General features: G+C 47.1%; 2 protein-coding genes across 3 annotated transcripts in view; one reads left to right on the top strand and one right to left on the bottom strand.

Moving 5' to 3' along the window:
- The window catches only part of GFM1 (G elongation factor mitochondrial 1), a 38,022-nt gene that overhangs the window by 8,678 nt on the left and 2,188 nt on the right, over positions 1 to 27,156 (top strand). Inside the window, exons 6-15 of the mRNA XM_077348582.1 lie at positions 1,039 to 1,189; positions 3,821 to 3,975; positions 7,623 to 7,701; positions 7,881 to 8,018; positions 9,762 to 9,863; positions 11,475 to 11,531; positions 11,985 to 12,122; positions 12,585 to 12,667; positions 24,945 to 25,107; positions 25,616 to 25,760. Of these exons, the coding sequence (XP_077204697.1) occupies positions 1,039 to 1,189; positions 3,821 to 3,975; positions 7,623 to 7,701; positions 7,881 to 8,018; positions 9,762 to 9,863; positions 11,475 to 11,531; positions 11,985 to 12,122; positions 12,585 to 12,667; positions 24,945 to 25,107; positions 25,616 to 25,760 (1,211 nt within the window). The remainder of the gene's footprint in view (positions 1 to 1,038; positions 1,190 to 3,820; positions 3,976 to 7,622; positions 7,702 to 7,880; positions 8,019 to 9,761; positions 9,864 to 11,474; positions 11,532 to 11,984; positions 12,123 to 12,584; positions 12,668 to 24,944; positions 25,108 to 25,615; positions 25,761 to 27,156) is intronic.
- On the bottom strand, positions 9,958 to 19,861 carry LOC143843044 (latexin-like). Of its 2 annotated transcripts, none has more exons than XM_077348584.1 (6): positions 19,439 to 19,861; positions 18,714 to 18,776; positions 17,022 to 17,199; positions 16,015 to 16,151; positions 15,279 to 15,341; positions 9,958 to 12,936 (listed from the first exon to the last, which is right to left on the bottom strand). In XM_077348584.1, exons 1-6 carry the CDS (start codon positions 19,787 to 19,789, stop codon positions 12,838 to 12,840), a joined length of 891 nt encoding a protein of 296 aa, XP_077204699.1. In that variant the 5' UTR covers positions 19,790 to 19,861; the 3' UTR covers positions 9,958 to 12,837. The 2 variants fall into 2 exon arrangements, with proteins under 2 accessions (XP_077204699.1, XP_077204698.1); XM_077348583.1 differs by having other exon boundaries at positions 17,022 to 17,202; positions 19,439 to 19,838.

Here is a 27,156-nt window from a genome sequence, read left to right as displayed (position 1 = left end):
CTGTCCCCAATCTCTGCTCTACTTCCTCCTCTGGCCACTTTGCCTCCTGGGATCCTGGCCCCTCTCCTGTCTGCCTTCTTCCTCCGTCTTGCCTCACCTTCTCCTTTCTCTTATTACGCTTCCACCCTCTCTTTGCTCTTGCTCCTCTCCGTTCTTAACACCCACTCATTTCTCCTGCGTTGTCCTCCTTTTATCTACCTCCTCTTCTCTGTTCCCTTCCCAGGTGAGGCTACTTCAACCCTGCCCCTTCAGCCCACATCTTACTTCTCAGTTCCCCTCCCCGTCCACCCCCAGGCCAGTAGCCAGGGGAGCCACATCGGCTCCCAAGCCACCCCAGCCAGGTCTTTATTCCCTGGTGTGTCTCCATTGTCTCACCCCCTCTCTTCGACCTGTCGAGGTCTCTGGCTGGGTGCAGTTGAGGTCTCTATGGAGAAGGCTGGGACACCGAGCCAGTTGATTTCCCCATATAGATGCATGGGGGCCCGGACACGCTTCACTGTGGTTTTGGCAGCCCGCTACTGCTGCTTCGGTTGGGTCTTCGTTCCTGGGCACGGGGGGCAGCAGTAAACTTGTCTACGGCTTGCGCAGGGGTGGCCTTTCCCGCAGTGGCTGTGGCCATCAGCCCTGAGCAGGCAGGGGCTGTCAGGAGGTCTGGGCTCCCAGTCTGGTTGCCTGGGAAGGTCCGGACACTTAACTGTATAAGTCCTGTTGTTACCCGCCCTGAGCCAACTGGGAAAGGTGGGCTATAAAAATGAAGTTATTATTATTGCATTATATAGGTAGTGAAAAGTGGAATACAAAAACCAGCTCTTCTTCATACGTTACAGATGATTAAAAACCAGAGACAATTTTTAAAAATACCAATCTGAGCATGGCAAAACCGTTTCACAGGATCCACACAAATACTTCCTCATCCAGAGACGAAGGCTGTTTTATATAGCAGGCCAACATATATTCAGACTGAAGAATTATGACAAGTTTCTTAAAGTTTTGTATGTGTGGCTGGCCACTGATCACATGTCTTCTCTGCCTCCGTAGCCAAATTGTTAAATATGGCGAAATTCCTCCTGAGTTCAGAGCTGAGTCTGCAGACCGGCGCCAAGAACTGATTGAGTCTGTTGCGAATTCTGACGAACTACTTGGAGAGCTTTTCCTTGAAGAGAAGGTCCCAACAGTGGCTGATTTAAAGGTAGAAATCTATTTATAGATTTATATTCCACCGAGTCTTTGAAAAAATGAATTATTCAGATGCTGTTGCCAAATCCCACTTGCCCAGTGGCTGTCAGCTGCATTCAGACTCCATCCTGCCCGAACATTGCTGCCCCCCTGCACACTAATGTCAGTGACTCCCAGTGGCCAAAAATACCCTGAGACAGCACGGAGTGGCCATAACTATATCTTCCAACAACTGCCCCTCTAATAGAAGCTTAATGCAGGGGTAGTCAACCGGTGGTCCTCCAGATGTCCATGGACTACAATTCCCATGAGCCCCTGCTAGCGAATGCTGGCAGGGGCTCATGGGAATTGTAGTCCATGGACATCTGGAGGTTGACTACCCCTGGAATGTGTGCAGATGGACAGGGGCAACTTTTCATGGCATGGAGGGTAAAGATCATCAGCTGATAAACGACATCCCATTAATCCTCTGATAAGTGGTGGGATTTCCCCCCCTCCAGTAGTCATATCTTGTTCTCATTATGTTTGGTTGGCAGCTGGGCTCTTGAGCAGCTAGCCCCTTTTCTAGTGGAACTGATAGGCAGAGCTTTGATTTTGCATCAGAAACCTCTTCACACAAGTCTCTGCATGAGTAAAGGGTTACTCGCTTGGACTGAACAAATGATTGTCAGCAGCTGTAATAGGACCCAGCAGGAGGCTTGTCCTATAGATGGAGACTGTTGCTTGCTTGGTTGTTTTTTTTAACCTGCATTCCACCTGAAGGAGTTGAAATAGATTTATAAATGAATAGGGATGCTTGGGCAGGAAAGTATTAGCAAAATCGTTACAGTCCTATTGGACTCTTAAAAAAACATGCAAATACGATTAATAAATCCACGTTTCATTCAGAGATAGCATTGTGCGTTTTGGGGCCTCACGCTGCCTTGCCTTTAGAAGCTGGACAAATTTGCAGCCTGAAACAGACTGTCTAGGTCTGCAATATCTTTGTCATGACACTTTGCTGCTATCCAGGGAAGCAGCCAGCTTCCTGCACCCAGCATTAATAGCCGCTGATGACTGGTTTGATAGGCAGCGGGTGGAAATCAGCTGTTAAGTGCGATAGACAGAGTTGAGACAGATCCTAGAGGTCATCTGCTAGATCTCAACTTGCTTTTTCTTCGCAGTGTAAATGTAGCACTTGTGGTGCAGGTTAACACTGCAGGATGCATCGCGGCACATGACATAGAATCGGTCGCCTTGTCAACTTGATGGGATGTTTTGCTTGCAAGTGGCTTCTCTGGTGGCATCTTTGACCACCCCGCTGTCTAAATTCAGGTGTGGCTGGTGTAAGCAGATACTGCTTCGCCACAGCTGAACTCCCTTGGGCAAGGGCTGAATTTGGCACGGGGAGTTGATGATGAGCACGGAAAAGTACAGCTTCAAAGATAGAAATAAACCTCCTGTTACCCCGGTTAGCCTTTGATGACTTTGCAGTCTGGAGAGCTGCAGTGTGGCTGCCATTATGTAATATTTCCCCCCTGTATTCCACCCCTTGCACAGCACCCAAGAGGAAGAAGCCCAGTTTAGATGTTTGCTTCATGATCTCTCATGTTCCAGCTTTGAGTGGGGGGGGGGGGTGACACCTTTTGTTATGTGCCTTCACCACACCTGACTGAAGGATGTAATTTAGTCTCTAAGGTTTATCACAATCCTAGGGCCTGTTGCACCTGGGATTTTTCTAATCAGTATTTTAGGTGTACTGAAACTGATCTTTCTTCTTAAGATTTTTTAAAAAATATACATCTTTGTATGAATTTGTGGAACTAACCCTAAGAACACAATAACATATATCCTGTAAATGGGGCTTCCTCCCCATTTTGTAATAGTTCTGCAACTATATCAGTGGCCACTCACTGCTAATTGTTGCTTCTGGGTAAGATGAAAGCCAAGCCAGAAGTAGGCAGATGAAGACAGAACTTTTCCTCCAAGAATTATATAGTCCTTTTCTGTCCATTGCTGCAGCTTTTCTCATAGCTGCAGCATTTGCTGGCAGGGGCTTATGGGAATTGTAATCCATGAACATCTGGAAGACCACAGGTTGACTACCCCTGTGGTAGAGTCTCCTTGGTGGCTTGTAGCCATTCCTTAAATGTTTAAAGAAAAACTTCTCAAGCCAACATGGTGTAGTGGTTCAGTACAGCAGCCTATAATCTGGAGAACTGGGTGATTCCCCATACCTCCTCCACATGCAGCCACCTGGGTGACCTTGGGCCAGTTGCAGTTCTCTCAGAGCTCTCTCAGTCCCACCTCTCTCACAGGGGAGAAGGAGGGCATGTGATTGTTGTGGGGAGAAGGAGGGCATGTGATTGTAAACTACTTTGCGACTTCTTCGGGTAGTAAAAAGTGAGTACAAAAAATCCATCTCTTAAAAAAAATTTTTAGTGGTTGTAGCTTAATTTTGAAACTGTTTCCACCATCTTTGAAAGGCATCCCCCCCTTTTAGTGAGAAAAGAAACAACTCCATCTGTGTGCTGGGTGGTTAGGGATATTATTTTCTTACAGCAAGCAGCCAGATAAACCAATCTGACCATGTGTACTTTTGCATATAAAGTATGTTTACAGTGTGGAGCCTTAAAACATAAATGTTTGATCCTTTTCTCCCCAGCTTGCTATCCGAAGAGCAACCCTGAGTAAAACATTCACACCTGTGCTGGTAGGCAGTGCCCTCAAGAACAAAGGGGTGCAGCCTCTGCTAGACGCTGTTCTGGAGTACCTCCCCAACCCGGCAGAAGTCCAGAACTATGCTGTTCTCAATCAAGAGTGAGTACTCGAGGGGCAAGGGGGAGGAGAGGACATTTCTAGTACTGTGCTAAATAGAGTTGCACCCTTTTAAGAGCAGTGGAGTTGATGGGCTGAGAAGCATGTTACTGTGCCTAGAATTACACGGTTAACTCCAGTTAACACCTCTGTCAGAGACTCTAGTCCATGTGCCTCCAGAGGAAAGGTGAGATGCCCACTAACTGCAGGACCTTCTCTGTTGCGGCACATCATTTATGGCAGGGGTAGTCAAACTGCAGCCCTCCAGATATCCATGTACTATAATTAGCTGGCAGGGGCTCATGGGAATTGTAGGCCATGGACATCTGGAGGGCTGCAATTTGACTATCCCTGATTTACGGAATGCCCTTCGCAAATACTGAGCAATTCCTTTCTGGGGCCAAGTTGAGATTCTCTGGCTTTCTAAGTCTTTTTCACATGTTTGATTTCCTTTTCTTATTCCTTCCCTCTTTTGTGCTGCTGATTTTTTTTCTGACTGCTGTTTTGATGAGTAGCTGCTGGTTTTTTAAATAACTTTTAAATCAACTTTGTACAGCTGCCGTAACCTCATTTTCCACCAGTGGTTTGTAATTAAATTTTTATACTATAATTTAAAATGTATTCTGCTGGTACATTAGACTGCTCTCACAGCTTTTATTGCTTGCATTGTATTGTTGTTGGAAATCATCAGTGTTGATCGAATGAATGGTTCACAACTATTTCACTAAATCATTTGTATAGGCTTCCCCCCCAAATTGGAGTACTTTACAGCTGTTTCTTTCCACAGAAAGCTTCTTATTCCATATTTTGAGCTTTTGCTTGCTGTGCATTCAGATGATCGTATCTGAATAAATCTACTAAGCCAAAGTAGGAAGTTGAACAAGATGCATTGTAGTACATAAAAAAGATAATTTATAATTTCATAAACAAAGAACAACAGTTGTTGTACTTATTCCAGAACTTTGGGGACGCAGAACGTTCCCTTTCTGCAATAGCAGACTAGAACAACAATGGCTTCAACAAGGAAAGGCGAGGAGGCCTAGATGGTAGAAGTGCTTTTGACCTTGATTGAAAGAGACTGCCGACAGCTTTAGTTCCGTTGTTACTGCAACAGAAGCTGCAGCAGAGCTCCACTTGGAAAGGCGCAATGCTGTCAACTGCCTTAAACACTCACTGTAACTACCAATTGGAAATGGCATCAAATGACTGTCAAACCTCCCCAGAACCTTCAGTTGCAAAGCCCATGAACCAGGTGGGACATAGCACTAGCATTGTTTACTTTCAGGCTAGCAGAAGGTAAGGGTAGAACACACTTAGGCTGTCAGAGTTGGCTTTTACAGAAACAGCACTCTATCTTATAGGTCACTTGACCACACCTTTACAAAGCATCATTTGACAGAGGTCCACACCAGGCCTACATCACTAGTTAGGTGGTAATAAAGCATTTCTCTTGATTAGCAAAAGCATTCCACAATTAACGTAAGCATCCTGGCTCTCACCAGATGTGCAATTTATAGCTTTGCTAGTCAGTTAAACTCAAACCCAAAATAAGCTTGAGACTCAAGGGCATTCTTTCCAGATTAAGACACTACATTTATAAAGCAAGCAGACTAATCTTTGCATGTGGCTGAGGACATAAACAAAGATTCTGAAGGAAAGCTAGCAATTTAAACCTTTAGCAGTGGAAAATAACTTATAAAACAACAGCAAAAATATAGTTATTAAGATCCTGAGCCAAGGGCCTTAACCATTACAATAGGCAGATGAGGGTATCACAGCTTAAGGATGTTTCTTAGAATTCCTTGCCAAGCCTTTGAAGGTTTTAGAAGAAGAAGAAGAGTTGCTTCCTGTATGCTGCTTTTCTCTACCCGAAAGAGGCTCAAAGCGGTTTACAATCGCCTTCCCTTTCCTCTCCCCACAACAGACACCCTGTGAGGTAGGTGAGGCTGAGAGAGCCCTGATATCACTGCTCGGTCAGAACAGTTTTATCAGTGCCGTGGTGAGCCCAAGGTCACCCAGCTGGCTGCTGCATGTGGGGGAGTGCAGAATCGAACCCGGCACGCCAGATTAGAAGTCCGCACTCCTAACCACTACACCAAACTGGCTCTAAGAAGGCAAAGGCATTTAGCATGAAGTAACATTTGTATGAGAACACCTTCTCAGTAGAACTAGCCAGTTTTAACTTACAACAAAGACAATCCTTCACTAGCTGAGAAGGCCAGCTAATTATTAAAACACATCCTAATCCCAGGAGGTTGCAAGATCTTAAAAGGCAAACCTTCATAAGTATTATTAAGAATGCAATATATCTTAAAACACCAATTATGCCAATAAAGGCTTCTGTATCTGTATATATCTATCTTAAAACACCAAAATAAAACATTAATGCAATTCACTTCAAAATACCAGATTTCAACATATTAAGACGTTTCATAAAACACTGGACCATTAATCCAACGTAATACAACAGTATTAACACATTCCAAGCCCCACAGTCATGACCACTTAAACATGGGGATTTCCGGTCTAATAACTTTTCCGTGGCGGCCCCACTCTCTGAGCAAGGCCACGGCTCATACTCCTCAACAAGGCCTGAGAACCCAGACGAAATCATAACACAATGAGATTACAGAACAAACGTTCGTCTTGAACTGGGAGAAGACAAGAAATAGACTGACAACCCTTCTCCTAACAGTGCATGAGGCATTATGGGAGTGTGGCCAAAGGAAAAGGCAGTGAACCAACCAGTATATTGCGAGAAACCCTTAGGGGCCTCATGGGGTTACCCCCCCCCTCCCGATTCGGCATGAACATGGGTGTTTTGTGACAGTGGCATCAAATATTGCAGGTTGGCCGGTTGGAGCAAAAGCCACTGAAATCCCTGCAGTGTCAAGCACGTATCACACCCTGAGCTTTTTCAAGATGCATAATGTGGTCCCCTGTGTTGGTTTGGGGCCTGTTAGTTCACGGGGTTGCTCTAAGTTGGAAGCGACCAGACAACTCATAACAGGCAGTTGCTAGTTAGATGCATCATTGTGGCCTGCAGGTGGCAGACTTGGACAGCCCTCTTTTGTTTGGCTGGCTGCTTTCCCCGCTGATTAACCAGGCAGTCAATTTTGATCTGCTTGTTACAGTGAATTGGTTACACAGCCTTTATTTGATATCCCTTCCTCCCCCAAGATTGAGTGGGCTGATGAGGAAAATCATATTCTGTTTCGAGTGTAATTGTTCAGCGGCTACCCCAGGAGAAGGGCTGGAGACAAGAGAACAGGCTTTTGGGAAAGTTGGCAGGCATCTGGTAGAGGCGCTGGGGATATCATTGGACCTGTCCTTCCCTTGTCATCTCTGCTGAACTGGGTTTGCACAGGGTCTTCCGGTGCCTTCATGTGCAAACTTTGTTTGGTCCGAGGTGGCAGCGGGATGGAAAATGAATGTGTCCTCCACATGGCTTTTGGATCTCTCTTAAAACAGCTTATTCTCTCCACAAGATGCGTAGGGCTTGAGGGAAGCATGATCCGCTTCCCGTTGTGACTGCTTTGGCTGCTCATTAACAGCCTTCAGGACAGAACCTCGCAACAAGAGCTCTTTGGTAAGCCAATGTTCAAATGCCGCGATCTAAACTTCTCCTTTGGATTTGTCTCTGCTTCAAGGAACGCCCAGGAAAAACTCTTGCTGGGTTCTGCCAGAGATGGCTCTCTGCCTTTTTTGGGCTTGGCATTTAAACTCGAGGTAGGTTGTTCACGCTTTCTTTTCCTTTGCTGAGGGTGCCGCCAGTATGGCGGCTTTGGGTTAATGGGCAGCAGCCATTCATCATAAACCTCGGGGAACGGCTGACTTTGGGTCTGGCTTCTCAGGAGTGTCTTAACTTTGGGTCTCTTTTGCTCTGACTGCCATTTGTGCTGCTGCAGGCGGGACGATTTGGACAGCTCACATACATCCGTGTGTACCAGGGAATGTTAAAGAAAAGCGATTCCATCTACAACACCCGGACTGGGAAGAAAGTGCGGGTGCAGAGACTCGTCCGCATGCACGCCGACATGATGGAGGTGAGCGTGGCGTCACAATGCGAGGAGCACTCAGGATCAGTCTGTGAACCATTATTTGCTGGGAGTGAAGCCCCTTTTAGGGGGAGGATCCAAAGCTAGAAAAGGGGAGGCTGTCTTAGTTCAACAGGACGGTATGAATTGTATTGAGCTGCTTGTATGCACCATGAAATTTCTTTTCTACATAATACCGTTAGCTGAGTTTCATTTTCCAATTCACTCTGCTGTATTCTGTTTTCTTTTATTTGTACCCTGCCTCGGGTAAGACGGTTGCATCCCACAATCCATCAGCAAAAGGTGCTGAAGGGCACAGAACCTTCCCTTTCTCCCTTTTCAGTCCAAAGAAAGGGCTGTGGGAGGAAGAGGAAGAAGGGAAAGTGCTGGGGTTGGATCTGGTGCAAAACCTCTGCTTCTTCTAGCACTTTAACAGAAAAAGAGAGAGCCTGTCCCAGGCTATCAAAATCAGTTAACAATATCTTTTATACAATCTCTATTTTAATGATAAATGAAACAACCAGAGCGGACTCTAGATTTTGTTCCGTTTCCAAAGTAGACCTTTCATCGGTGGTTGTTTCCTCCTCTGATTTTCGAACTTATCCTAGAAGTTTTCAAAATCTAGAGTCCGTTCTGGTCGTTTCATTTATCATTAAAACAGAGATTGTATGAAAGATATTGTTAACTGATTTTGATAGCCTGGGACAGGCTCTCTCTTTTTCTTCTAGCACTTTTGCAAGCGAAAAGGTAAGAAAGAGACCGCGGTAGCTGCTTGTGCTGCCAAACTTATTGTGTCCCCCACTGGTGCAAGATCTTGTGCATCTACTTTCAGTGCACTATAAGGAAGTGCACCAGAACTAGTGTGAGCCAAATTGTGCTAACAGATTGCTCCTGTGTGCAGAGGCTGATCTGGCAGAAAAACAGGAGCAACCAAGATTAAAGAGTGTGAATCACCTTTATACTAATTAACCTTACCTGCTTTAAATAATCCATTCCTTGTGAGTGGCATGCTGCTCTCTTATTATAAAGGAATGCCTTAAAGCAGGGGTAGTCAAACTGCGGCCCTCCAGATGCCCATGGACCACAATTCCCAGAAGCCCCTGCCAGCATTTGCTGGCAGAGGCTTCTGGGAATTGTGGTCCATGGACATCTGGAGGGCCGCAGTTTGACTACCCCTGGTGTAAGCCATGCTGCCCTTGACAGACCAGTGCTCTGACTCCATATAAGGACAGGATGCTCAAAATAAAAACTGAGCAGATTGCAGGTTCTCACTTCAGGTTCTCTAAACCCAACACGAAGGACCCCGGTCAACCCATAATAGTCTTAAAATGTTGCCATGTGGAAATGAATTTTGTAATTCAGTTATGGGAGGGCTGTTACCAGAATCTTTTACAATGCTGCACCATTCTGTTGGCGGCCATGTCTGAGAAGCTGAAGGCAGAGTTCCCTTTAATGTAACTGTACTAAAAACACTGAGAACGGTTTGCATTCATCGATGTTATGGTATGTGGTGTAAAACTGATCTGTGTATTTTTCTATTCACTGAGATTAGATGGACCCTCTTGTCTAGAAAGAACTCTGTTCATAAAAACTGTGGGCCTTCTGTGCTCTCAGATGGCCGCCAGCCTCCGTACAGCCCAAGGATATGTCTGCACTAAGCCTGTTAATCTACCAGAGTTCTTGTAACAATATACCTCTTCTCGCTTATTACTGAAAGTGCATAAAATGCTGTTGCTTTGGGTTTTTGGCTAGGATGTGGATGAAGCGTATGCAGGAGATATCTGTGCCTTGTTTGGCATTGACTGTGCTAGTGGGGATACATTCTCTGATAAATCCAACACTGATCTTTCCATGGTAAGTTCTTTCCTGCTTAAACATCTACAGTTTTTCTGTTTTTAGTTTCATGCGCAAACAAGGCCTTTGCACGTGGAAAAGAAGTCCTGTAAAAAAAACTTATTTTTTTTTTATTTTCAGGAGGTTGTTGCAGCTATTACAAATCTCCTAAAGATTAAGGATACATGAGATCATACTGACAATAGTTCTAAAAACTGCCGGCGTGTAAGGGCAGGATCACCAATGCACAATGCCACAGATACAGTGTATTTAAAATATGATTACAAGCCGCTTCTGTTAAATGCAAAACAGTGCTCAAAATTGCGATACTCTCCAGGAGGATATGCCCAGTCTCAAGAGATACTTTGCCTCCAGGAGGCTTCCAGATGGGAGGGAATGGTAACGGGCCTCAGGCTTGAGAATTTCCTCTTTCATCCTTAAGATCTCCCCCCCCTCCCCACAAAGTGATGAAAGTGACAGTCATGGAAATATTTTGTTGTGGTTTGTTAACCAATGGGTAATGGAGCATATGTTAGTCATTTCCCACCTGATGAGCCAGCTTTTCCAAGTGGAGAGCATTTACCAGGGCATCACCACCAATCCTGGCTCTCCAATTGACCAGCCTTATAAATGTTATCAGTGCATTCATTCTTTTAACTTTCAGCCGTGCTTCTTCAAAACGTAACTAGCTGTGATCGCCTGGTGTATCAGAATTAAATAGGACTCCGGTAGCAGCTTAAAGGCTACCGATATTTATTAGACACCATGTGTCTTCTAGTGAAGTGAGCTTTGGCTCATGAATGCTTAATGCTGGAATAATGTTGCATAGTGTTTGAGCAGCTACCAGACACCTGTTTACATTTACACCCCAAAACACAAGTGTGCTATCTGCATATGGAGTGTTTCCATGGTCCTTTGCTATTGCTGCACTTCCCAAGGTCTGTGCAGAGGAACAATCATTGAGGTTAGCTGGCTGGACAAAGGATAAGATGGTAAAATTGCCCCTTCCTGTCAGCCGAGCTGCACTTCCAGAAGAGGAAGGAGGATTTCTTGTCCTTCCTTGTTTCAGCTCCCCACACATACTTGTGCAGCTGCTCTTCTGTGCATGCCCTGTGACCCTGGGACTCATGCTTCCAGGGGTCAGAAAGACCGTGCATTTCCTTGTTTATTTATTATTGGACTTCTATCCTGCCACTTCTCAGAGGACTCAGTGCAGAGAAGCATGGGCAAACTGTGTCTTCTACACACACAGTGGTTAAGGCACTGCCTGCTGGGCATTGGCACCACGATGCCTTTCTTGGAGGAGTCATTTTGGCAAGGAGGTTAACTAAGTACACAAGGATAACTGTGACGAGAACTTACTTGAAATGTCACTTGACTCAAAGGCCCTTAGAAAAACAAGTGGAACTCTTGCAAGAGCCCAGCAAATGAACACAGAGCCCAGAACGCCAACTAGCGGGGAAAACCTTTTACTGTTAAACTATCTTTTTTGGTGCTTCATAGTGTTAAGTTTCACATACCTTCCGTGGAATGAAGTATTATGAACACACTGGACATGCACTATAAAGATTTCTGCAAATATTGTTTTTATACTGGAAAGTATAATTCTCCCCCCCCCCTCTTTTTTTCTAGGAATCTATTCATGTCCCTGATCCTGTCATTTCTGTAGCAATAAAGCCATCCAACAAGGTATGACTCTGAAAAATGGCCATTAGTAAATTATTGCCTTCCTTTGGGTTGGCATGTAGTGGTTTTGTTGTGTCTCTAGAAAGAATAGAATGATATATTTGCATTTATTGAGCTGTATGAGTGTGTTTTAATTATTAGATTTTTTGGCACAGCTGTCCTTTGAGGGGTGGAGGTCTTTCAGTCTCATCTTCCTTGTGAGGCCGTTGTGAAAATAAAATGGAGGAAAAGAGAATCGGGAATCTTGAGCTCCTTGAAGGAAGAGGGATAAAAATGTGGTATCTAAAGAGTTGGTGATATTCTGAAGCCAGTGCGTTTCATGCAGATGGCTTCAGAACGGTCCAGTTGCACATTGATAGTTTTTGCCAGAAACAAAATCCTTTGGACTCTCTTCTAACTGAATAATATTCACTGATATTATGGATAATATTATGGATGTTTATCCTTGCTTGTTAGAATGACCTGGACAAGTTTTCAAAAGGCATTAACCGGTTCACCAGAGAAGATCCTACTTTCAGAGTTCATTTTGACGACGAGAGCAAAGAGACCATTGTTTCAGGAATGGGAGAACTACATCTGGAAATATATGCCCAGGTGATTAATTGCTAAAAGCTACATTGGAGAAACATGATTTTGGGTGTCCCTACTGGAGAGTTCTTCTTAGCTCAGCATTTAAACAGCATCCTACACTAATGGAAAACTATTTGCGATAGATGACAAAAACTGGCCCCAAACCCACAGCTGAATTCTTGCCTACAATTTCTTCATGTCCCATTTTTACAGAGAATTCATTCAGCATTACCGGGTTTGAACTATATGGCATTCTCTGTGGCTATAAAAATGTATCTGTTTACAAAAGTGCGGGGGGGGGCAGCTGATATACATGTAGGAAGATATTTTAACAGGGAAACACGTGAATAATCCAACTTCACATGCCATTTTTCCTATGATTGTAAATAATATATTCGAGATAAATTACTATTCTTCTACCAGATTTTGTCCTGTTGAGAGTCCGTTTTAAACTGTGTACCTTTTTGTGTGTTTTCCTTCATCTAGAGAATGGAAAGAGAATACGGCTGTCCTTGTATTATGGGAAAGCCCAAAGTAGCCTTTAGAGAGAGCATCATGGGACCGGTACCGTAAGTATCCACTCCGATGAGGGAGGGTGGGAGATGCTGCCCTTGGTCCAAACTGTAGAAAGGGAATGTTTTCTTTCTGAGCCTAAGAGAGCCTGCGGCATTGCCCTTGTTCTAGCTGGATGCAGAGGGTTGTTTTAACTTCCTCTGAGAGAGGCATTGAAGGCATTTTGCTAATCTTGCGCTGCGCGTTTTGGCTGGCGGCTATTCCGTATTACTTTCACTCCATGCTGTGGGTGCCAGAGAACTTGCATGTGCCAAGGGATAACTTCCTGCAGATTGAAAAAACAACAACAGGAATTCTGTGTTTGGGAACATCAAGCAAAAAATCATGTTGTAATTCCCACCTAGGATGTTCTTGTGAGGCTTGCTGCTTTTTCATTCTACCCCCCCCCCCAAAAAAAAAAAAAGCATTCCTCATTAACCTGTCATAGTTAACGGAACATGAATCTATCGACCAGCACAATCTAAAACTGGGGGAGGAATTTCCTTACTGAAATATCTGACTTATCTGAGAGAGCCAGTTTGGTGTAGTGGTTAGGAGTGCGGACTTCTAATCTGGCATGCCGGGTTCGATTCTGCGCTCCCCCACATGCAGCCAGCTGGGTGACCTTGGGCTCGTCACTGGACTGATAAAACTGTTCTGACCGGGCAGTGATATCAGGGCTCTCCCAGCCTCACCCACCCCACAGGGTGTCTGTTGTGGGGAGAGGAATGGGAAGGCGACTGTAAGCCGCTTTGAGCCTCCTTCGGGTAGAGAAAAGCAGCATATAAGAACCAACTCTTCTTCTTGTTGTTGCATCAAGGCAGACTGTTTACGTCTTACATTTGCAATCCGTACGTGTAGGTGCCTGGGTAGCTCATAGCCACAGTGTACCATGAGACCAAGTGTAAACTGGGACTTCTGTAGCAGTGTGTACTACACATGGGAGAAGAGCACTTTCACTGTGGATCTAGTTTGGGGGACCTCTGCAAACTTTCTTGGGGACTGCGGCCCTCTCTAGCTTCTTTGGTATTCTTCCTCTGTGCTCTCACTGTGACATAACGTAGGAATTCTGGCTTCTGCAGCTTGTTCGAAGCCCCAGAAGCTTATGTGCACTTCTATACATAAGGGATGACTACCCAAAGTCTTTCAGGAAGATGTTAGTGTTTTCGGCTAAACATCTGGAAGAAGCTCCAGACACTTAAAGCAGTTCCTCACTGGAACAGGCTTCCTTGGGAGGTGGTGGGTTCTCCTTCCATTGAAGTTTTTCAGCAGAGGCTAGATAGTCATTTGACAGAAATGTTGATTTTATGAAAGGCAGATTGTGAGTGGGTGGGCAGGAAGGGATGTGCCAGCGTTTTTCTCTTGTGGCCCTTCCTTGCATACCCAGGGAATTGCTGATTGCCACTGTGGGATGGCAGGTGAATTTCCTCCAGGCCAGTCTGGATTCTGGAGATTTTTGTGTGTGTGTGTGGGGGGGGGGGGGGGTCACGGGCATGAAACTGAGGTCACTGTGGGTGGGCAGGTAGTTGTGAGTTCCTGCATTGTGCAGGGGGTTGGACTAGATGACCCTGAAGGTCCCTTCCAATTCTATGATTTTAGGTGTGCTTCACAAACTAAGCTAGGTCATACCTCAGAGGGCCTGATGCATTCCAATTGTGCCTTCATGTGGAACATTCCAGTGTGGGAGCTCCAGTCATGAAGAATTCAGCTGTGACTGCATGAAGGCTTTTGGTCATTTGTCACCTGGCCCTTTGGATACCTATCTTTAAAAAATGGTTAATGAACTTGCTTTGCTTAATGTCAAGTAGGTGCTGCCCTTGAAGTGTGTGGGGCATCTCGGCTACTGCTCTTTGTTGATGCTTTACTGGGGTCAACCTTGGCATGGTGGAGCAGTGGGTGGAGGATTCAACCTTAAGGAAGGGGGGTTGGGGGTTTTAATAGTCCTTTGCCTGCTCATGATCCACAGGAGGGAGGAGGGAGCTGATCTCTTGAGGAGAAGGGTCAGAGACCTAACCAAAGAAATCAGGGTTTATTTAAAACCATCAGCTAGTAAAATAAACACAACAAAAGATCCCTACTTTATTTGTTTCATTTCTACCTACCTTCCTCCCCCCCCCCCAGTGGCTTACATTAGTTATACTCTTTCCTATTTTATCCCCACAACAACCCTAAGCAGTAGTTAGGGTAAGACCACGTGACTGTCCCAAGGTCACCAAACAAGTTTCCATGGCAGTGTAGGCATTCAAACCTAGGTGGCTGAGATCCTAGTCTGACACTGTAGCTCAGGCATGCCCAAAAAGTGGCTCTTCAGATGCCCATGGATAGAATTATCATGGGCCCCTGCCCCCCAGTCCATGGACATTTGGGGAGCCACAGTTTGGCCACCCCAACCAGCACTAACTTTCAGGGTGTGCCATCAAGGCCAGGGAGGGCCTGAAAGTATGAACTGGGGCCAATCAGGCTCTCAGGATATCCCATATTACTCTGGAAGCAGCTCCAACTCCTGTATCCGGGATCCTGACGGCTCCTTCCTATCTCAAGTTCTGTTGTGGGTATTGCTATGCTAGAGCAAAGCTTTTTTCACAAGTGGGACCCTTCCCATTTTCCTTTTATAATCATGGTACATACCTGGGAGACAATGTCGTGGATTACAACCACGTAGGAAAATTCAAGGTAGTCATCGTTCCTTTTCTGAAACCAGCAGCAGAGGGGAAAATTTACACTCTAGCTTCATTATATATACACCATCGTCAGTCAGACGTATCTAATTACTTAGAAGTATCTTAAATGAGCAGGAAATATCGAAGAGCTAGTTAAACACAAGAGACCTCCACCCCCGCTGCAGTGTCTTTTATTATTAGCTGCACAACGACACACGTGAGGCAGAAGCCTGAGGCTCCCCTGTTGCTGACCCAGCTTCCTGCAATTGGCAAAAGAGCATCCATGCTTTTTAAAGAGAAAAGATTTGTTTCCACAAACAGTTTAATAACGGAGTCACCGTGTTTTGTCTATTAAATTGCTATAGACAATCCTTTAGTCTGTGCTCTCCCTCTCTTTGGATTGCTGTGGCTACAGAGTATAAAAGAAAAGCAGGCCACGTGGAACAAACAGATAAATGTTACACGTTTAGGGTAGTGATGTAAATACAAACAATTTTAGCTAGTAAGATCAGTGGTAGGAAAGCATAGAATGCTGTGGATATCGCTCAGAATGGCACCACACAGATGGGAGGGGGGGTGGAAGTAGAAAGCAAGTTTTGGTGGAAAAACCCTGACCGCTGGGGTTTTGCTTCTCAGTGTTCACCTCCCCCCCTTTACACACCCAGTTTTCACAAAGGACTGGAAGGCAGCTTGTGTTAACTCACCACTTGCTTGACGCTCTCAACTTGGACCATGTTGTACCAGGTGTCTTCGGTTGAATTCTGCCATATGACGTATCCACAGGCGACTTGGGCCAGGTTCCGCACAGGCTCCATTTCAGCAGTTATGTTCCCATGACTGTCTGGCAACGGAAACAAACAAACAGCCTGTACTGAACTGGAAGGCAGCCTTTATCAACTTCAAAAAAGAAACCCTGCCCTCCCTTTTATACTGTAGATACCTTCCGTGATACTAGCCAGATGTCGTAGGCACAGCCCATAAATATGCATGGTGTGCCGCCCCTCCCCGAAATAGACAGTAATGCTAGGAAATGTTGGAAGGCAGCAGGAAAAGTGGAAGACCCAAAATAAGTTGTGTTGCATCAGTCATGGGGCAAACGATATTATTATTAAAAATAACAATGCTGAACCATTTAACTGTTATATTAATGGTATAATAGCTGAAGAGCTGCTTGGAGAGCTGCCTGACAGGCTCAGTCATGTAAGAGCTTGGAAGCTCAGCAGGGTCAGTCTGCAGGGGAGCCTGGGTTTGCTATGCAGAGGAAGGCAATGGCAAGCCTGCTGTGCCCATGTCTTGCCTTGAAAGCCCCATCACAGACCATGACTGGGTGGCAATTTGATGTCACGCAATTATAATAGCTGAATACAACTACTCACAGCTCCTGGTTTGAAGTGGAGGCAGCCAATGATCCCAGGCTCCCCTGTCCTCCCAGGACTTTGTAGCCAGCCTGTCCCCTGCCCGGAGGGCTAATTGGGCCAGGTAGAACTAGGCAGGGGAGCCAGCCTTGCTGCATCAGCTGATAGCCAGCCAGAGGGGCAGAACTTGGGGACTTATAGGTTGCCTCTCTCTGGTTAAAGGAAAGCTGTCAACTGATGTTCACAAGGCATTGGGTAAATTTCAAAACTTCATCAACTTGTGTTCCGCACTTAAAAGCCCACTCAAAAAGCAAAGTGTCAGATTGTGGGGTTTGTTATTTTTCCCCCCTTTTAACCTGGAATATTTTGTGCCTCTAGTAATTCGGACAGATTTTTGATCCTGTTGTAGAATTCATTATCCACTTGCTCTGTATTCTTCCCAAACTCTCCTTCCACTGTGTAATGGACTTCTGGAGCGACATGCTGGTCACCATGATGATAAAGAATCTCAGCTGTGCAGTTCACGGGGCTGTCCTGCTGCAGAAAAACAGGCATGAGCTTGAATTGTTCAGTGGAAGCCACATGCTAGCATGCTTGTTTTTGGAGGAGAGACTATTCCTTCTTTTCAACGTGAGCTAATCTGTACCATGCATAACTAAGTCCTTGTTTTGAACACTCTGTAAACCGCCCTCTGTTCCAGAAGGCAACATGCATTCCTCCAACTATTCTATTCCGCTGCTCTGATAACATGGTAGTTGAGTACCATAGAACAGGCATAGTCAAACTGCAGCCCTCCAGATGTCCATGGACTACAATTCCCATCAGCCTCTGCCAGCAGTTGCTGGCAGGGCTCATGGGAATTGTAGTCCATGGACATCTGGAGGGCCGCAATTTGACTACCCCTGCCATCGAATGTAATCAGATAAGGCAGCACGTTCAGTTTTTGTGGAATTGTCCTGTGATAGTTGGTTTGGCTGGCAGAAACCTAGACTAAGAAGGGACCTCAAGGATCATCTAGTCCAACCCCCTGCACAATGCAGGAGATTCACATCTACTTTCCTCCCCCCACTCTCCCAATGTCCAGAACAGTGTTAATGTACTCAATTCTTAAAGGACAGCTGGGGTATTTTCACTCTAACACAGGCTGCATTTCCATGCCTTGGCAAAAAGTTGGTTTATGTGAATTGTACCCTTACCTTAACTTAGACATTAACATTTTATTCCACCATTGCCTCAAGCAGTAGGCAATACGTTTCCGCTGCTTCAGAGGACAAGACTAGATCTGATAGCAAAAGCTGACTTCATTTGAGCCTTTGGAGGAACTCACTAATGGGAAATAACTGTAATGCTAATAGAACCCGTTTCCTGTTATTCTGGGATGGGGCTCTCTCTTGCTGGGGGGCTTTCCTGCACTGAACAGGGACTTGGATGAGATGGCTTATAAGGACCCTTCTAGCTTTATGACTCGTGACTTTGGGTAATGTACCTTTTGAAAGAAATAGCCTTAACATATATTAAGTCTGAAGCAATTGTTGCGCTTAAGGAACAGTGCTCTTAAAAATAAGGGACTTCCACGTGGTTTGTAAATGCATTTACTAGGAAATGTGCTGCTTGATTTTTCCCCCCACTCCTTTGATGTGAATTGGCTCCATCCATCAGTATTGGCTTTGTGGTGAGAATACAAAAATTCTATCTGTAGGACTTCTGCAGAGCAATAACCAAACAGCCAGTTCACACCAAAACCAGCACTGATTTCCAGCAAAGCTTTAACTTTCTTGTAACAATGTCAAACTCCACTGGCTTTTAGGCCTGTGTGGACTGCTTGCTTCAGTCCCTTGAATTGTGTTAAGGAATGATCATTCTGGAGGTTTGAGGTCATGATAACTGGTGATGCTGAGGGGAAAGTCAAGATTTTATGTTCTGCACTTCCTTGATACAGTTGTTTGCTTGATTTTTGAATGGTTTTCTTCTGTCTAAACATGCCTTCCCTGGGAAATGGCTCCCCCTGAAGAAGCCCAGTCAACAGAAACCAAAGAAACACCACTTACTTGGGGGAGGATTTCTGCTATTGAAAACTTAAGGCGGTATTTATGCCCAACTCCTGCAATGTCCTGGGGGAGAAAAAAGAGTCAGTCACTTGTCTTCCTTGCTGAGGCTTCTTGTGCTGAAAGTAGGACTACTTTGTGGCCTTGAAAGATAGTTAATCTGGAAAATGCAGAAGGCACCCAGAAAGCCAACAGTGTGTGTGTCTTCTGGCAAGTTTAAGATCAGTTAAGCCTCATTTCACTGCACTGAGTGATGCACAGGCATTTTCTGTGTCACCTGGAGTGGGAAGTGACTTTTGTACCATTAGAGTACAGCCTTGCCAGTTGGGCAACTTGCCTGTTCCTGGAGCAGCTGCCTGGCCCCCTGTGCTGACTTCAGCTCCGCTGGTGGCAGGCCAGAAAAGACAGAGGGGAAGGGCGGGACCGGCACATAGGTGGCACAGGCTGGGCCGTGCGGTGGAAGGAACCAGGGCCGAGCAGTGCAACCCGGGGCAGCCTCCCTGCAGGGCCCGGCGCGCAGCTCTGAGTGTGGACGGATCACCAGGGCGGGGGATGGCTGGGCGTGCATTGTTCTGCCTTCCGCCCAGCTTTCCCCGGGCGAGCGGGCCCTTGGGAGCGGCTGCGGCCCTTGCGCGGCGTGGTCCGTGGCCGCCTTGGTCCGTGGCCGCCTTGCGCTCTCACCCTCCGCCTCCTCTCCGCCCCCCCCCCCCCCGTTTCCTCCGGCTCACCTCCCGGCTGGCGCGGGCGACCTGGCGCACCTCGAAGATGGTGTTGGGCCCGCCGTGCTGGTAGTTGATGTAGCTGCCCACCACGCCGCTGGCCCGCCTGGCCGGGTAATGGCTCGGCGGGATCTCCATGGGGCCGCGCTGCTCCTGCCGCTCGCCGACGCCGCGACGCCCTGGCCAAGCGGGGAGGGAGGCCGGGCTGGGCCGGGCTTGGGCGGCGGAAGGAGGAGGAGGCGGGGGCGTGCGGGCGAGGGTCGCCGCCGCCGCCGCCGCCGCCTGGAGAGGGGCGGGGATTGCCAGCAAGAGCAGGGGGAGCAGGGCGGGGCCGCTCCACATCTGCCCGGCGGGCCGCATCTGGCGCAGCGCTCCGGGGGACACGGCGGGAAGGCGCGCGCGAGGGGGAGGGAGTCGGAAATGGACGCCGCCCGCCCGAGGCCGCCTGTGCAATTGGGCGCGAAGCCCGCGGAGGTCGTCGGGGGTGCAGCCAAGGGAAACGCTCCGCTCTCCGGGGGGGGGGTAGCTCTCCTTCGGCCCAAAGCAAGAGCCTTTTAACGGGGGGAGGGGGGCTTTTCTGCCCAATTTGAGGCGTCGGTGGCAAAGTGACTTCCCTGGGGGAGAGAGCGTCGGTGGGCATCCGCCACTGGGCCAAGGCACGAGACGTGGTGCCCCCCCCCTTGTCGTTTTATTTGCTTAATCCAGGGGTAGTCAAACTGCGGCCCTCCAGATGTCCATGGACTACAATTCCCAGAAGCCCCTGCCAGTGAATGCTGGCAGGGGCTTCTGGGAATTGTAGTCCATGGACATCTGGAGGGCCGCAGTTTGACTACCCCTGGCTTAATCCCTTTCTCCCCTGCCTTTCTTCAGCGGGAGGCTTCCGCCAGTCGCCCCCCCTCCCCTCCCCTCCACTTCAGCCTTGCCACAGCGCTGGCCGACGGGGTTCCGCCGAGAGCACGGGACTGGCCCAGAGTGACCCTGCACGCTGCCATGGGGCAAGGCAAGAGTCAGACCAGGGTCTCCCAGGGACTTGTCTGACGCTGCTTGCGTTGGCCTGCGGGTGCAACCTCCCTCTTCCGCACTTCATTCCCTGAGGCCTCGCCTGGAGAGGAAAGCGGCGCAAAGAGGCAATCTGAAGAGAGCCACTGTATAGTCTTGCAGCTCCCTTCAGGGCGCCAGGCGTCCAGTTCTTTAACCACTGGTGCGTCGACCCAGAAAACACTGCTCCAGTGTGGGCATGTCATGCTTGAGAGTGGCTTGCGCTAGAGCAAAGCTTTGAGCTGACTCGGCCTTGTGCAACATTTGTTACAATGAATACCGTAATGGGCCCCAAACCTTCTGGCTGCATTCACAGGCATATTGGCACTGATTAGCGTGGGCACATTGCACTCTTTTTGCAAAAATGACATATGGTCCAAATATACAGTTCAGATCTCTCAAGTTCACATTTCAAAAATTGGTGGTGGTTTCAAATCCATTCCCACCCTCCCACTGCTGCTTTGATCTTTGCATCTTTAATTATTTAAGTCTCCTTTCCCCCTGTAAGGGCTATGCTCAGTCGGAGTTACGTACAAAATACCTTGCCTTTTCTCCCTCCAGAGTTCCTGCATCTACCATAAGAAGCTTGCTTTCTGATCTTGGGCCACTATTTGAGGTGACTATTTCCTATGCAAAGCTTCCTGATACAAAGTAATTGAACTAGTTTGCAAAGCACAACAAACTAACTTAATCAGTTTGATGTGGGAAGACGTAAGATTTTTTCCCCCAGTATAAAGGTAAAGGTATCCTCTGTGCAAGCACCGGGTCATGTCTGACCCTTGGGGTGACGCCCTCTAGCGTTTTCATGGCAGACTCAATACGGGGTGGTTTGCCAGTGCCTTCCCCAGTCATAACCGTTGGGTACCCATTTTACCGACCTCAGAAGGATGGAAGGCTGAGTCAACCTTGAGCCGGCTGCTGGGATCGAACTCCCAGCCTCATGGGCAGACAGCTTCAGACAGCATGTCGCTGCCTTACCACTCTGCACCACAAGAGGCTCATTGCTTCCCCAGTATAAGTTGACTCTATTTCTTTGGAAACCTCCCAGTTTGCCCTTGCAATGTTCTGACCTCTCAAGTTTGTCATGGGGCTTCTTGCTGCTTTTTGCTGGATGGCAGAGGCCAACCTCGGCTCTTCTTGCACAGGGAAACTTGCGTCACACCTGCCAACCTATTGGTCAGGATGTCACCATGGACTTGGCTTTTGTGACTTCCACTGTCCCTGCCCGTGATGATTAAACACACACTTCATTTGCCAGATTGCCATGAACTATGCCGTCTCAGGCCCTGTTCGCAGGTTACACTGAGTGCATGTATGCTTTGTGCACACTGTATGCTTGACGTTTGTACAGGTGCTAATTCAAATGGGTAGCCGTGTTGGTCTGAAGTAGCACAATGGCGAAGAGTGCTTGCAGTCGAAAGCTCACGCCCTGAATAAATATTTGTTGGTCTTAAAAGTGCTCCTGGACTCTGATTTTATTGTACATGTGTTGAGTAAGTCTCATTTACAGTCAGTGAACATATAGCTTGATACAATGAGAGTATCCAGGTACTGATTCCCGGGTTCATGTTGGTTTCGTACTAACAGCCGTACACATCTATAAGGTTACTGTCTCGGCCCCTTATATCTCTGAGGTCCACCCTTATCCATCGTCAACAAGTATACTGTAATTTCTATGTTGCCACCTATGTGCAGTGGTGATTATAACGAGAGTCAGATGGTCAGCAATAACCTGGAAATCCTTTCGGGGGAGGGGAGGAATGAATCATTAGTGTGTGTTAAAAGCTATAAAATCACTTTTGGCAACCCTACGAATGACCGACCTCCAAAAGCCCAGCCCTTCTCGGGTCTTGCAAACTGAAGGCCGTGGCTGCATTGATGGAGTCTCCATTTCATGTTGGGTCTTCACCTTCAAATTCTCCTAGCCTGATTGCCTTTCCCAGGGATGCTTCTCAGCATGTGGCCAAAGTATGATTGCCTCAGTTTAGTCATTTTGGCTTCCAGGGAGAGTTCACACTTGGTTTGATTTAGAAGCCACTTATTTGACTTTTTGCCAGTCCGCAGTACCTGTCATACTCTTCCCCCAACACCATGTTTCATGAGAACGGTCAGTCGAATCCTGGCTTTCAGCCAGGGAGGAAAATGCCCAGGAGTATCCCTTTAGTGCTCTGAAATGCTCCAGAATTTTGAGGCCTACTGTAAATCTAACTCGGGCTGTATGGTGTGTGGGTCGAGATCAATGTCATTATTATTATTATTATTATTATTATTATTATTATTATTATTATTTAATTTCTAGACCGCCCTTCTCCCAATAGGTCTCAGGGCGGTTTACAACATAAATAGTTAAAACACAATAAAATCCCCATAAAAACCCCAATTAAAAGTTACATATAACATATCACATAACATATAGCGGCGGTGGTCACAATTCTGATCTTAGTTCAGCCTGGTGGAGAGAATAATGTTCAGAAGAGGGTGGCACCAATACAATAGATCTAACCATGATCTCGGTGTTAGAGATCTCAATATTGGAGGGGATCCTCTGATGGGTTAGTGGGAGAGCTGCCCTGGCCTCAACCATATGCCTGGCGGAAGAGCTCCGTCTTACAGGCCCTGCGGAAAGCTGGTAGATCCTGCAGGGCCCTTAGCTCTTCTGGGAGCTCGTTCCACCAGGTTGGGGCCAGGACTGAAAAGGCCCTGGCCCGGGTTGAGGCCAGGCGCACATCCCGTGGGCCCGGGACAACCAGTAAATTCATACCCGCAGAGCGGAGTGCCCTGCGGGGGGCATAAGCAACCAAGCGGTCCCGCAGGTAGATGGGACCCAGACCGCGTATAGCCTTAAAGGTCAATACCAATACCTTGAATCTGATTCGGAAACAGACTGGTAACCAGTGAAGATGACGAAGCACCGGCTGAATGTGGGCCCTCAAAGGTGTTCTAGTGAGGACCCTGGCAGCCGCATTTTGGACCAGCTGTAACTTCCGAGTCAAAGACAAGGGAAGGCCCGCGTAGAGCGAGTTACAGAAGTCTAATCTGGAAGTCTAATTATGACCAGGGGCAGTAACCTGTGGTCCTCCAGAGGTTCGTGGACTACAATTCCCATGAGCCCCTGCCAGCATTTGCTGGCAGGGGCTCATGGGAATTGTAGTCCATGAACCTCTGGAGGACCACAGGTTGAGGATCCCTGATTATGACACAGTAATAATATACCAAGGTTTGTTTAAGGCATGTAACCCCTGGAACTTCTAGGACAAGAAGGTTAAAAGAGCCCTGGTCTGTTTAGGCTGGGGTCCTCTTTCCTCAGGGGCTACTAAATGCCTCAGAAGCCCCACAAGCGGGAGCATTGAGGCTGAAGTCTCCCCACCCCCAACCATTTCTACTAGCAGCTGGTACATTGTTACTTGAATGTGGAGATGCCATTCAGCCCTCATGGCTAAGAGTTAAAGACCTTTCTTCCAGGAAGCCTTATAATCCCCTTTCAAGGCAGTGAATTCCTCAATATACATTGTCCAAAAAAGTATTTCCTTTTATCGGCTTCATTAGATCCCCACACATTCTAGCAGTGTGGAAGAGTGTGTATGTGGGGGGTGGGGTGGAGGGAGTTTGTTCTCTGCCTCCTATCTCCACACAGTGCATAATTGAGTCAATCATATGCATAGAAATCGGTCATATTCACCATCATTTATATTTTTTAGATGAAAAGTCTTTGCCTTGGTCTGGGTATAAGGCAGGCATATAAATATTTTTGAATGCATTTAAATTAAATAACAGCAATCTATCACCCCTGCATAGAGACTTTGCAGTAAACCTAAAGGCACCCCATAAGTTGCTTATGCCCCCCACAGAGCACTCCGTTCTGCAGGTATGAATTTGCTGGTTGTCCCAGGGCCATGGGGTGTTTGCCTGGCCTCGACCCGGGCCAGGGCCTTCTCGGTCCTGGCCCCAACCTGGTGTTATGAGTTCCCGGAAGAGCTGAGGTCCCTGCAGGAGTTACCAGCTTTCCACAGGGCCTGCAAGATGGAGCTCTTCCGCCAGGCATATGGTTGAGGCCAGGGCAGTTCTCCCGTTAATCCATCTGAGGATACCCTCCAATATTGAGATCTCTAACATCGGGATCATTTGTTAGATCTACTAGAATGACTTCCACCCTCTTCTGAATATTATTTCCTACCAGGATGAACATGGGGGAAATTGGGCAATTGTGATTAGAATCACTGCCGCTTATATACGTTATATGTTGTATGATGTAAATTTGGGGGTTTTATGGGGATTTTATTGTGTTTTTAACTGTTTTATGTTGTAAACCGCCCTGAGACCCAATTGGCGAATGGCGGTCTAAAAATTAATAATGATAATAATGATAAATAATAAGTTGGGGGTGTTGGCATCGGTCTCTGCCTGCTCACATGAGCTGTAAGATTGGGCAGTGCTTTTCCTGGTCAACATCATGGCTGTGTTTTGTTTTGTTTTGCAGGTTTGACTTTACTCATAAAAAACAGAGTGGTGGGGCTGGCCAGTTCGGTAGGGTGATTGGACTTCTAGAACCCCTGGATCCAGAGAACAACACCAAAGTGGAGTTTGATGACCGAACTGTTGGGACCAATGTCCCAAAGCAGTTTCTGCCAGCCATTGAAAAGGTAACGTTTCTCTGTATTTTGTAAGGAAAGAAACAATCCAGCTGAATCCAACAGAGATGTTCTGTTCTCTCCATATGCACAGTCATACCCTTAAACTTGATTAATATTATAAGCACATAAATTCAACCGCCGCTTCCTTTGTGACTCACAGTTTGGAGCCGAAGTTCTTGTCTCAAGACTTTCGGTATCAATTCCGGCAGGACCTTTTTAGTCCATCAGTGATGGCAGCAGATCATTACTTGCTGGGTTCTTCTCCCTGCATTACCAGTTGCGTTCTCTAGCACAGGGGCAGTCAACCTGCGGCCCTCCAGATGTCCATGGACTACAATTCCCATGAGACCCTGCCAGCATTTGGACATCTGGAGGACCACAGGTTGACTACCCCTGCTCTAGCATATAGAAGCATGGAGTCGGAAGGGGCCATGCGGGTCGTCTAGTCCGCTCCCCCTGCCTCGGACAGCCTGCGTTTCTGTGAAGCTTTGTGTAATGTCGAGGCCGTTCTTTGCAGGGGTTCCGTGACGTATGCGAGAATGGCCCCTTGTCGGGTCACAAGATTTCCGGGGTACGGTTTGTCCTGGAGGATGGCGATAATCACATGGTGGATTCAAACGAAATCTCTTTCATCAGGGCTGGCGAAGGCGCAATGAAACAAGGTACCGCTTTGCAGACTTTGCAGGCCCTTTGCCTTTCTTTCTCTCATCCCTTCAGATTATTGCAGATGCCTACCCCAAAAGCACCAAACACCGCCAGCTTGGTGTAGTGGTTAGGAGTGCGGACTTCTAATCTGGCATGCCGGGTTCGATTCTGCACTCCTCCACATGCAGCCAGCTGCGTGACCTTGGGCTCGCCACAGCACTGATAAACCTGTTCTGACTGAGCAGTAATATCAGGGCTCTCTCAGCCTCACCCACCCCACAGGGTGTCTGTTGTGGGGAGAGGCAAGGGAAGGCGATTGTAAGATGCTTTGAGATTACTTTGGCTAGAGAAAAGCGGCACATAAGGGCCAGCTCTTCTTCAGTTCTGTCCATTTCCAGCTTCCAGTCACGGATGGTTCTGAGCCCTGCTCTTCTCCCCTGTCTACAATTCCACAGTTCACCCCAGTCTCCGAGCATGCTCATTGACCTCCAGGGCTCACACTAGCACGTATGTTTTCTCTCCTATATCTTTTTATTCCTGGAATACCTTTCCTGTTCAGTCTCAGCCAGTAAGGTGTTGTGGTTAAAGACCTCCACACACAGACAGCTTGGGTGTCCTTGAGCTAGTCCCAGTCCTCTTAGGGCTCTCTCAGACCCATCTGTCTCACAAGGGGGTCTCTTGTGGGGTAAGATGTTTGTAAGCCACTTTGGGACTCCCATCGGGTAGTGAAAAAGCAGGGAATAAAAAACCCAGCTCTTCTTCTGTCAAACACGAACCCTGATTTCTCACTCCCTCCTACCCTCTCTCACCTTGATTGCCTCTAGCACATCTACAACACAACCCCGTGCGTGGGTTGTGCAAGAAGAAGCAAGAAGAAACTCCCCTTGTATTTGATGGAGTTTCTTTTCGGGAAAGCATGCACAGCTTTGACTGCAAGCCCTCTGGATAGGAAACACCTTTCTCGGCACTGTGTTTTGCTTAGGATGCTGTTCGCACTAAGTAAACTTTTGGTGGCAATTCATTTTTCCAGTGTATATGCTTTTTTAAAAAAAAAATCACAGGTTTATTAGGCATTTAGCTTGCACAAAGACATTAATTCTGCCTCTCTAGGATTTTATACATTCTCAGGGGCTGTGGCAGACTCATTTCTCCACCTCTCTCTTTCTACCTGCTCCTCCTTAAGTGATTCTCAGCTACTCCCGTTTTCTATGCTCCGGGAACATATTCTATCATTCTCAGGCTAGTTTTCATGAGTCCCTCCCCACACACACTTTTCACGGGAGGCAGGTTTAATTCTACAGAGTCATGGCTTTCTGTATACCTGCAGAGTTCTCCAAGTACATAGAAACCTCGTTTGTGACAGCCTGGCCTTGCTTCGGGAGGTGGGGGGGGAGGGAGGGGGGCATAGCTCAG

Source organism: Paroedura picta, chromosome 8 (assembly GCF_049243985.1).
Source record: "Paroedura picta isolate Pp20150507F chromosome 8, Ppicta_v3.0, whole genome shotgun sequence".
Taxonomy (NCBI): domain Eukaryota; kingdom Metazoa; phylum Chordata; class Lepidosauria; order Squamata; family Gekkonidae; genus Paroedura; species Paroedura picta.
Note: the sequence above shows the minus strand (reverse complement) of the source record. Positions and strands in the feature narration are given on the sequence as shown.

Coding starts and splice junctions, on each gene's coding strand:
- LOC143843044 (XM_077348583.1), bottom strand. CDS start 19,789: ATGCGGCCCGCCGGGCAGATGTGGAGCGGCCCCGCCCTGCTCCCCCTG. Junction 16,152..17,021: donor AGAGGCACAAAATATTCCAG/GTTAAAAGGGGG, acceptor TTCCGTTGCCAG/ACAGTCATGGGAACATAACT. Junction 15,342..16,014: donor TTGAGAGCGTCAAGCAAGTG/GTGAGTTAACAC, acceptor TGCTGGTTTCAG/AAAAGGAACGATGACTACCT.